General features: G+C 39.6%; 1 protein-coding gene across 1 annotated transcript; it reads left to right on the top strand.

The window, feature by feature from the left end:
• The first annotated feature begins 346 nt into the window (after positions 1–346).
• PDCD5 (programmed cell death 5) lies at positions 347–8,500 on the top strand. The gene is made up of 6 exons (XM_014536784.1): positions 347–361; positions 1,115–1,170; positions 3,396–3,457; positions 5,275–5,366; positions 7,893–7,964; positions 8,302–8,500. Exons 1-6 carry the CDS (start codon positions 347–349, stop codon positions 8,347–8,349), a joined length of 345 nt encoding a protein of 114 aa, XP_014392270.1. The 3' UTR covers positions 8,350–8,500.
• Positions 8,501–11,336: the final 2,836 nt, after the last annotated feature.

Below are 11,336 nucleotides of genomic sequence, written 5' to 3'. Positions count from 1 at the left end.
TCGGGCCGGGTTGGGCTCGCCTCAAAGGCCTGGCCGGGCGGCGTCGGCCCGAAGAGCATGTCCAGCTCCTCGGGTCTCCGCTCCTTAGCCTCGGGGTCCAGCCTGTTTCCGCTGCTGGTTCCGGCGGGATTGTTCCCTAGAATTCTGACCCCAGCAACCGACCCGCGTTTGTTGCCGGTCCGCTGTGTGCCCGGTGCTGAGGGGACAGCGGGGAGCATCCCACCTCCTGTGACGGAGTGACGGTCTCGGGGAGGAGCCAGGCTCTCGGCACTCATCCCATAGATAAAATCCTCCAGTAATGGCTGCAGGAAGGAGAGGGAGCAGGCTGGGTACGGGATGGAACGCGATGGTCTCCCAGGAGGTGCCGTTGGAATCCTCAGCGGCCCTTCCCCCCCCGAAATTATTCTTACCCCATAAAATGCGGTTCCATTGTACAGGGACTCCCCTTCCTAATGGTTGTTTGTATTCTAAAATATTCTATTAGATTGTGACTTTAGAAGCTTATCAAAATATTGATTTTTAAAAATTGATTTTTTTAATTGATTTTAGAGAGGGAGAAGCATCAACTTTGTTGTTCCACTTATTTGTGCATTGCTTGATTCTTTTTTTTTCTTTTAAACCTCACCCGAGGACATGCTTTTATTGATTTTAGAGCGAGAGGAAGGGGCTGGGGAGAGAAAAACATTGATGTTTGGCTCCGACCTGGGATCAAACCTGCAACCTAGGTTATGTGCCCTTGACTGGGAATCGAACCTGCAACCTTTTTTTTGTTAATCTTCACCCGAGGATATTTTTTCCACTGATTTTTAGGGAGAGGGAAAGAGAGTGAAATATGGATGTGAGAGAAACACATCGATTGGTTGCCTCCTGCAACCGAGATAGGTGCCCTTGACCGGAATCCAGCCAGGGACCCTGGGTCCCCAGCCGATGCTCTGTCCACTGGGCCAAACCGGCTGGGGCTTCGTAAGTGGAAACTATCCCACTGACTTCTTGGAGGCCCAGCTTTTAATTATTTGGCAATAAGTTGATTGCTACCTCTGCAGGAGCCTGTTAGTTATCAGAAACAGGACAGAATAATTTGTATTTTTCCTCTGTGCAGTTACTCAACTAAAAGATAAAATTATATTTTCAGGATCCTGGCGATGCAGCACAACAGGAAGCAAAGCACAGGTATGGGCTGGAGGTCTGAAGGGTGGTTTCGCCATATGCTTTTTTACTTTAGTTATTTTAATAGTGTGTTAATCTAAGTTTCTCCTGGAATAGTGATTTTTCATAAACCATCGGGGTATTTGTTATTAATTTGAGAGTTTAAATGTATAGAATCTCACAGCATTTACTACCTTGTTAATACAATTACTGGTTGATGTTTGTTTCTCTGCTAAAGTGTGATCGCCGTAAAATGAGTATGATACTAGGACTACGTCATAGGGATGTTGTGAGGGTTACAGAGGTCCAGTACCTTGCATTTAGTAAATGCTAGATAAATATTAACTGTTAAATTTATCCCAGCACATGGCATGTTTATTGAATGGTTAGTTATCCCATCATGCTACCTTTTTTCTAACTGTGATGAAAGAACACATAAGATAAAATTTACCGTAATAACCATTTGTAAGTGTATGAGAATAATGTTATATTCTCATTAGTGTGCAGCAGATCTCTAGAACATTTTCATCTTGCAAAACTGAAACTCTATACTTATTGAACAACTCCCCATTTCCCCCTCCCTCCCTCATGCCACCTTTTAACTCATTCAGCAAATATTTATTGAGCACCTGTTCTAGGTCAGGCACTATGGTGGGTCTTTGGAAACAGGCAAGGCAGAGAAGGTTCCTGCCCATACATGGCTTATTTTAGTGGGAAGAGAGTTGGTAAGCACCTGGGATAGTGCTAAGAAGAAAATGAAACTGTGAATTCCATTGATTATAAGATGGACCTTTTTTCACATTTTAACATATCTGGAATTGGGGTGATTTTCATAATCGGTCACTATTGTCCTGGATTCTTCCAGAGGATTTACTTTTGCTTCTGCTACCAGTTGGCTACATTTCTGATCTGAGACATCTTAAAATTAAATTCTATGCTTAGGGTTCCCACTCCCTCCCTCCACCTTGATTGTGTGAATTCAGACAGCAAACTTGCATGACTAAAGCTTGACGTACACATTCTCAAAGGAATTTTTTTCTTCACTCAGGGTCAAGTTTGATGCATGCATCCTTACTTGCAGTCCCTTTCTGCATGGCAGGCTTATTTCTTGTTTACCTTGTATGTGGTTGTTGCTCTTTGATGCCCGAGCTTTGAGTGTGGGGTCTCCTATTAGACTCCTCATCTAGGGTGTTTTTTTGTTCTTAGAAGTACATAACACTATGGTCCATCTTACAATCAGTGGTATCTTAGATTCAGTGAAATATAGTAACAGTAGTTTACTGCAGGGTTGAATTGAAGTACTCAGGTGCAATAAGGAAATGCCCATGGAAATGGGCTTCAAGTTGTGTTCCATGAACCCGAGGGCTCCTCCGATGGGGCAGGTAGTGGCACAGCCAGCCCCAGCTCCCCCTCAGTTCAATTAAAGAATTTCTGCTTCTGTCTGTGTTGAGTATTAAGTTCCTTGAAGGACTCACTTAAAAATATTTGCTGCTACCTAAAGTTTGAAACCACTGTCCTATGAACATTAACTAGTTTCTACTTGTATAGGTAGGAGTATAAGGATAGTTGCAGAGTTATAATTTCACTGTCCCTCCTCACCCAAACACGTAGAACTGAGAGTCTTGAAATATGGGATTTGGTTCTAGCTTGGCCACAACTACTTATAACTTCCCTAGCTATCTCAGCTTTTTTTTTTAATTGTTCTTTTTTAATGTTTTTATTGATTTCAGAGAGAGGGAGAAGGAGAGAGGTAGAAACATCAGTGATAAGAGGATCATTGATTGGCTGCCTTTTGCATGTGCCCTGACTGGAAATTGAACCTTGAAATCCTGGTTCATTGGTCAACGCTCAATCACTGAACCACACTGGCAAGGGGGTGTCAGCTTCTTCATCTCTTAAGATAATTACACGGATTAATCATTTGGTCCTTTAATTGTTGGAAATCTCACTACAGATTTCTAGCACTTCTCTCACACTAAATACATAATAAATGTTGGTCATGATGGCTGAACTGAAACTCCACCATGAATTATGAAAATGTAAGGTTTTATCTTTCAACTTGGTAGGTTTAAGAGTGGATTTTTCAGTAATAATAGCTGTTACCATCCATACAGCACCTACTATAGTGCAATCTATGCATGCAGTCCCCTTCCATCTTGGGAAATGTATTAAGTGAGTTACATTTTCGTCTGTTCAATAGGAATGCTGACAGCTTAGTTCTAATTTTGCTTGACTTTTTTTTGTTATAGAGAAGCAGAAATGAGAAACAGTATCTTAGCCCAAGTTCTGGATCAGTCAGCCCGGGCCCGGTGTAAGCATCTTCAGTTTCTTTTAAGTTATTTTCATAAAATTGGCTTGGGTTAGTTGAATGGGAAGATATGAAATTATTGCTATCGGTAGATTAAATATTTAACCTATAAACACTTAAAATACAGATATTTGTAAGAAATGTGCAGTTTGTAAACCTAAAGAAATGGACTTAAATTATTAAATGTACCTGCTTGGTTCTCTCCTATCAAGGAGATAATTTCCCAAGTGCTTATTAGGTAAAATATATAGACAACAAGTCTTAAGTCAATTACAAAGTGTTGCTGATAGTTGACATATGTGATAGGATATTGAGGGGCTTATTTATTTATTTATTTTTGGAGTTCTTTTTTTAAAAAATATATTTTATTGATTTTTTTACAGAGAGGAAGGGAGAGGGATAGAGAGTTAGAAACATTGATCAGCTGCCTCCTGCACACTCCCTACTGGGGTTGTGCCCGCAACCAAGGTACATGCCCTTGACCGGAATCGAACCTGGGACCCTTGAGTCCCCAGGCTGACGCTCTATCCACTGAGCCAAACCGGTTAGGGCTGGAGTTCTTTTTAAAACAAATATGTTTTTATTGATTTTAGAGGGAGAGGGATAGAGAGATTGAAACATTAATCAGCTGCCTCCAGCGCACCTCCTGGGGATGGAGCCCCGCAACATGGGCATGTGCTCTGACCGGGAGTCGAACCAGTGACCTCTGGGTTCAGATCTTGGTTCATGGGTTGACGCTCGACCTCTGAACCACACTGGCCAGGCTTAGTTCTTTTTTTAAGTTAATTTTGCCTGGCTGGCATGGCTGGTTGAGCATGGACCTATGAACCAGGAGGTCACGGTTCGATTCCCAGTCAGGGCACACACCCGATTTTCAGGCTCCATCCTCAATGTAGGGCATGTAGGAGACAGCCAATCAATGATTCTCATCATTGATGTTTCTATCTCTCTCTCCTGGGTCTCCCTCCCTTCCTCTCTGAAATCAATAAAAATATATTAAAACAAAAAAGAAAACTTTATTTAAAAAAAAATTAAGTTAATTTTATTTTTTTCCATCGCCATTTATCCATCTATGGTTTGAGAGATTTATTGTATTCTCCATTTTAGTTAATAATTTTTCATATTTAAAAACTGAAGAGAAAACCATGTAGAAAACAAATGAACCAATTGGAATGAACTAGTATCTTCTTTTTTAAAATATATTTTATTGATTTTTTACAGAGAGGAAGGGAGAGAAATAGAGAGTTAGAAACATCGATGAGAGAGAAACATCGGTCAGCTGCCTCCTGCACACTCCCTACTGGAGATGTGCCCGCAACCAAGGTACATGCCCTTGACCGGAATCGAACCTGGGACCTTTCAGTCCACAGGCCAACGCTCTATCCACTGAGCCAAACCAGTTACGGCGAACTAGTATCTTCTTGAAGCCTAGCTTAGAATAGGCAGTCTTATATAGATACTGATTATATCTGTAGTAATATGTAACATATTTTCCAGAGGGCAATCATATATATTTTTAAAAAGCATGGGGCTTAAGAAAAATTAAAAAAAAAAAAAAAAAAAGCATGGGCTTAGACTCTGAGGACCCAAATTTAATCTTGGCTCTGCCACTACTACTGTGTGGCTTTGACTGAGGTTGACATGGCTGAACTTTAGTTTCCTCATTTTTAAGAGGGTAACAATACCTCCTGCCACCCCTACCTTGCTAATTTCAAGACATAAATAAGTCTGTGAAGTGCTTTGGAAATGTTGGTGCTTATTTTTGTTACAATATAAGTGCATTTAGTCTTGACGTTTTTTTGTATTTTTTTTCTTTTTAGTAAGTAACTTAGCACTTGTAAAACCCGAAAAAACTAAAGGAGTAGAGAATTACCTTATACAGATGGCAAGATATGGACAACTAAATGGGAAGGTAAGCTTAGGACTGCCTTGAGGTAGTTTTACCTGTTGTTGTCTACTTTATCCAAACATGTCTTCAAAAGGTCAATTTCGCTCTGGTCAGGTAGCTCAGTTGGTTAGAGCACCATCCTGATATGTCAAGGTTGTGGGTTCAATCCCTGGTCAGGGTACATACAAGAATCAACCATTGACTGTATAATAAGTGGAACAACAAATCACTGTTTCTCTCTCTCTCTCTCTCTCTCTCTCTCTCTCTCTCTCATCTCCTCTTCCCCCCCTCTAAAAATCAGTTTTAAAAAGGCCAGTTTCATCTTCTGGTTACAGAAATCTTGTTGACTATTTTTTAATTATGTTTAAATATGATTTTATTGATTTTTAGAGAGAGGAAGGAGGAGGGAGGGAGACAGAGGGAGAGAGAGAGATCAGTGTGAGAGAGAAATAGAATCATACCTTTTGGTGCATGGATGACACTCAACCAACTGAGCCACATCGGCCAAGGCTCTTTTTAAAAAAATATGTGTTTATTGATTTCTTTAGAGAAAAAAAATGATGTGAGAGAGATACATTGATTGGTTGCATTCCATAAGCACCCTGACGGGATCAAACCCCCAACTTGGGTATGTGCCCTGACTTGGAATCCAACAGGTGACCTTTTTGATGTATGGGACAACACTCAACCAACTGAGTCACCCAGCCAGGGCTTGTTGACTGTTTCAAGGAGAGGACATTTTTCATCAATTTTGAGAGAGAGAGAGAGAGACAGACAGACACACACACACACACATCATCAACCGGTTGCTTTCCATACATACCCAGACTGGGGATTGAACCGGCAACCTAGGCATGTGCTCTGACTGGGAATCCTGAGTCCTCTTGGTGCATAGGAGGATGCCCCGACCAACTGAGTGAGCCACATTGGCCAGGCCTCAAGGAAGGAATTTTTAAAGGTGAGAATAGTTGGATCTACCATCAATCCTAAAAGATATCCTAATTGCCTTTCCTAAGATCTTCTGCTGCTTTTCTTTCCTGACATTGTTGTGGAACCTTGTTGGTGTCTGTGTGACCCAATGATTATCAGGGTTAGCTGGCTTAAATTGCTTCTATACTGGAAACAAGGTTTCTCAATAATACAAATTAAGTCAGGTAGGTCAGTTGTTTGGAACATCGTCCCTATATGCCAAGGATGCCAGTTTGATTCCCACGGGTTCAATTCCAGGACAAGGCACATATGAGGATCAACCATGAATGCATAAATAAGTGGAACAACAAAATTGATGTTTCTCTCTCTTCTTCTCTGATATCAATTTAAAAAATAAAAACTGATACACTACTAGTATAGGTAGACATTAAACTTGTTTTGCAAATGAGGAGGTGCTAAAATTTTGGTTATTATGTGTGTTGCAAGACTGTCCTTCAGGATGCAGATGCACCCCGTCTGCACTGGGAAGCCCTCTGTTGCCACCACAGCCTGCAGGGATCAGTCCTACCCTGAACCCCTTACTCTAAGAAAGGTGTGTGGAAGAGACAATGACTGGTTCATCTTTTTTGAATGACTTATCTGCTTCATTTAAGCTTCTCAGGGTCTCAAGAGCAGAGTCAGTGTGTCTCTTTCATTGACACAATAGAGGGTTATAGGTGGCTGTTTATGTCTGCTAGTGGTGATAAAGGTGTTCTTTTTAAAAAAATATATATTATTGATTTCAGAGAGGAAGGGAGAGGCAGGGAGAGAAACATCAATGATGAGAATGAATCATTGATCGGCTGCCTCTTGCACGCCCCCTACTGGGGATCAAGCACGCCACCCAGGCATGTGCCCTTGACCGGAATTGAACCGGGACCCTTCAGTCTGCAGGCTGACGGCTCTATCCACCGGCTAGGGTGATAAAGGTGTTCTTAAATACCTGTTTACTTTGGATTTTTATTTTTTTATTACAATATATTTTTATTGATATCAGAGAGGAAGGGAGAGGGGGAGAGAGAAACACCAATGATGAGAATGAATCATTGATCGGCTGCCTCCTGCACACCCCCTACTAGGGATCGAGCCCACAACCTGGGCATGTGCCCTTGACTGGAATTGAACCCAGGACCCTTGAGTTCACAGGCCAACGCTCTATCCACTGAGCCAAACCAGCTAGGGCAAACTTTGGATTTTTCTGAGGATGTTAATTGATGGATACTTTCCCCCCTCCTCAAATGACTAGCAGAGCAAATTCTAATACAAAAACTAATACAGGTATACCTCGGAGATATTTCAAGGTTGGTTCCAGGCTACTGCAATAAAGCTAGTCATAACCTTTTTGCTGGAGGGTCTTGCCTTCATTTTGTAAAATATGCAACATGTTCTGTGAAGTGCAATAATGGGAGGCACAATAAACGAGGTATGCCTATAGTTATAACTGGTAGTTGCAACCTCTTGTCCCACCTCTCTTCCCTCTTGACCTCTACCTCCACACCCCAGAAAGACTAAAATGATTCAATCTCCTGAGGTCAATTCTTTGTTTACAAAAAGTACTGTTTTTCTTTTTGGTTATCCTAGGTAACAGAACAAGGTTTAATAGAAATCCTTGAAAAAGTAAGCCAACAAACAGAAAAGAAAACCACAGTTAAAGTAAGTTTCCCCAAGTGCATATGGCAGAAGAGAAAGATTGGTATTTTAAATGTGTTGACTATACACCTACTGTATCAAAATATGTTTCAGCCCATAGACATTTCCATTTTGTAACACATGGAAGTTTGGGGAGCAGGGCTTGCATATATTGAGGGGTCTAATTTTTAAGGCTCTTGTTTCATCGTTCCCCCTCCCCTTATATCTAAAACTCTTTTAAGTTGTTTTAAAGATAGACAAAAATGTCTTGCTGTAGTAGGTAGAGATATTTCTTCTCAGAAAATCTGAGTTGTGCTTTATTAAACAGGTAATAACACTTGCTTAATCTCCCTCCTCCCAGTTCAACAGAAGAAAAGTAATGGACTCTGATGAAGATGACGATTATTGAATTTAAGATGCATAGACTGGAACTTAATGGAACAATTCCAGGACAGATAATACTTGGCAGTTAAGATCTGATTGAATGTTCACTTTGTTTATTGTTTATATACCTTTAGAAAAATAAACTTGTGTAAAATAAAACAATTTGGGCAAAGTCATTTTAGTACTGTAGCTCAATCAACAGAAGATCTGCATTTTGCATTTTTTCCTTTCCTACCAAAAACTTTTAAATGTGTAGCAGCATGAATATATCCTTTGTAATTGTGACATTAGTGTTAGGGAAGAAAATGGCCATAGCAGAAATAGAAGCTGCTCGAGTAGGCTTCAGTAAGAACAAAATAGCATCCAGTAATGTCATGGGAGTTAAAACCTGTGGATTAAGCTAAGTCAACTTTAATATCTAATATTTCTAAGACATAGGTTCTGAAAGCAGGTGAGCTATTTTTCTCCCTGCAAATAGTACTTACATTTAATGTAAGACTATTCCTAGCTTTGGTTTCATTTATAATCTGCTTTTCAAAGGCATCGAGGTATATTAAATTATCTAATAAATATTACCCTTATCCAAAAAACCTCCATAGCTAGAGTGATACTTCCATTGAAAAGAATTCCTAAAATAACTAGGAAATACTGGTAATAATACTTCAACAATAATAAACATGTCTGTAAGTAAGAGAAATAACTTCTAATGATTAAAATCTAATTGAGACAGTTTAAAAAGTTACCTTTTGCCCTAGCTGGTTTGGCTCAGTGGATAGTGTTGGCCTGCAGACTGAAGGGTCCCAGGTTTGATTCCAGTTAAGGGCACATGACCAGGTTACGCACTTGATCCCCAGTGGGGGTTGTACAGGAGGCAGCCAATCAATGATTCTCTCTCTCTCATCATTGATGTTTCTATCTCTCTCCCTCTCCCTTCTTCTCTGAAATTATGTAAAAGAAAAAACTTTCTTTAAAAAAATATATAAAATGAAAATAGTTACCTTTTGGTAAAAATGTTCTGGGTTCTTCACTGATAAAACTGCAGGTAACTTAAAGCAAATATCATCTCTTATATCATGCTTCACTCCCACTAGGTCAGTGGTCGGCAAACTGCGGTTCGCGAGCCACATGCGGCTCTTTGGCCACTTGAATGTGGCCACGAAGTTTCAATCGCACTGTACGTGCGCGCCCGCATGTGGTATTTTGTAGAAGAGCCACACTCAAGGGGCCGAACTAGGTTATGAAAACTTTGCTCATAAATTTAAGTCATAAATTTAAAGTGAGCTGTTTGGTATAACCTTTAGATATCTTAGTTCTGTGAGACCCAGCCCAGGAGGAAGTTATAACATTTAATGAGATGAACAGAATTAGAAGCAGAAAAGCGATAGGAAACGTGGTTTACAGTCCAATCTCTATTTTAGCTAGCATACTGCTGCTGTATGTTTAAACTACATTTGAGGTTTACTCTATTAGAGACTAGAAATTTGTAACTGTATAGTCAATGGAGAAAGTCAGTGTTGGAATAGTGTCTAGTATTCCCTGAATGAACAAATGAATAAGTAGAACCATTAAGAACATCAAGATTTTTTTAAAGGAACAGAATTAAATAGTCAAAAGAAAATTTTCATCAAGGATTTTGAAAAAACAACACAAACCAATTACAGGTTCATTTTGCTTTAGTTCTCATTTACATAAAAATGCTGGAGAGAGACTTGTTACATGGTTTCCCTTGCAGAATAACCACTGTCCTAATGGCAAGCTAAGTCAATGGGTTGTTTTGTTCAAAAGGATGAAAAATGAATCAAATTAGCAAAGCAACAGTACTCATTTCCTGTGTAGGCTAAGAAGCTGTAATATATTCATTTTTGTTCTGATTTTAAAAGAAAACGTTTTTGTGGGCGCTAGGCACTATATCTCATATGTTGCCAGCCCTAGTCCAGGTAGATGGGTAGTGATCTCTGAAAGATGCAGTTTATGTTTCAGTCACAGTCACATCTGTAACTGAAAAATAAAATGTACATCCATCAAAATGGGGGGAGATTTTACCACACACAGAGCACATGGTTATAGCAGAGAGGCTTAGAAACATATCTCCACAGCAAAACATTAACTAAAAAAAGTACAGCATGACACGTTCAAGAATCATAAAGTTTACTGTTTCTTTTCCATCATTTGGCACATACCCAAGGCACATTAGAAAATTAGAAGTCATAAATTACTTTGTAGAAAAATAATCAGCCCCTCCCTTTTGTACATACACAAGTATTTCTAAGAACATGCACAAAACCTTTCCCTATTACAAAGTTATTTGAAAATGTACTCAGGATAAACCCATGTTTTGGATCTAGACCAATTAATAAAAAAATAAGAGTATAATTAGTAGAAACTCATAAAAAGGAATAAATGGCAATAATAATTTCTAACTCAAAGTTACTTTGACCTGGTTTGTGCTCTAAGTTTTGAATCTGATCAAAAGAGAATAAGTCCTTGGCTGGAGTAGCTCAGTTGGTTAGAGAGTTGTCCCCATATGCAAAGGTTGCAGGTTCGATCCCTAGTCTGGGCACATACAAGACTCAACCAATGAATACATAAATAAGTGGAACAACAAATCGATGTCTCTCTCTCTCTCTTCCTCTCTCTAAAAAAGAAGGAAAAAAAAAAACAAACTAAGGAAAGATGTGCCAAATCTATTTTCTATTACCACCATCCTTCAAGGGTGACATTTAAGGAAAGGTTTTTAACAAAGGGATTTTGGTGCACATGTGCGGTGACCAAATAGCTCTATTTTGTTGTAAGAAAAATTATACCCACCTTTTCCCACATACATAGTGTAGAATAGGTCATATATGTCCTTCTTAGGAAAATGAACATCAAAATGGCATTTAGGCATCTTTGGGTTCAAGTGTTGCTTATGAAAGGAACATTTTCCAGGTCCTATTTTCTTCATTCAAATGTGACATTTCTGCCAGGCTTCCATCTATATATATAAAAGCCTAATATGCAAAGTGTCCCCTG

This window comes from Myotis brandtii, unplaced genomic scaffold, assembly GCF_000412655.1.
Source record: "Myotis brandtii unplaced genomic scaffold, ASM41265v1 scaffold165, whole genome shotgun sequence".
Classification (NCBI taxonomy): Eukaryota; Metazoa; Chordata; class Mammalia; order Chiroptera; family Vespertilionidae; genus Myotis; species Myotis brandtii.
The sequence above is the reverse complement of the archived record's forward strand: the minus strand, read 5'-3'. Positions and strand labels throughout refer to the sequence as shown.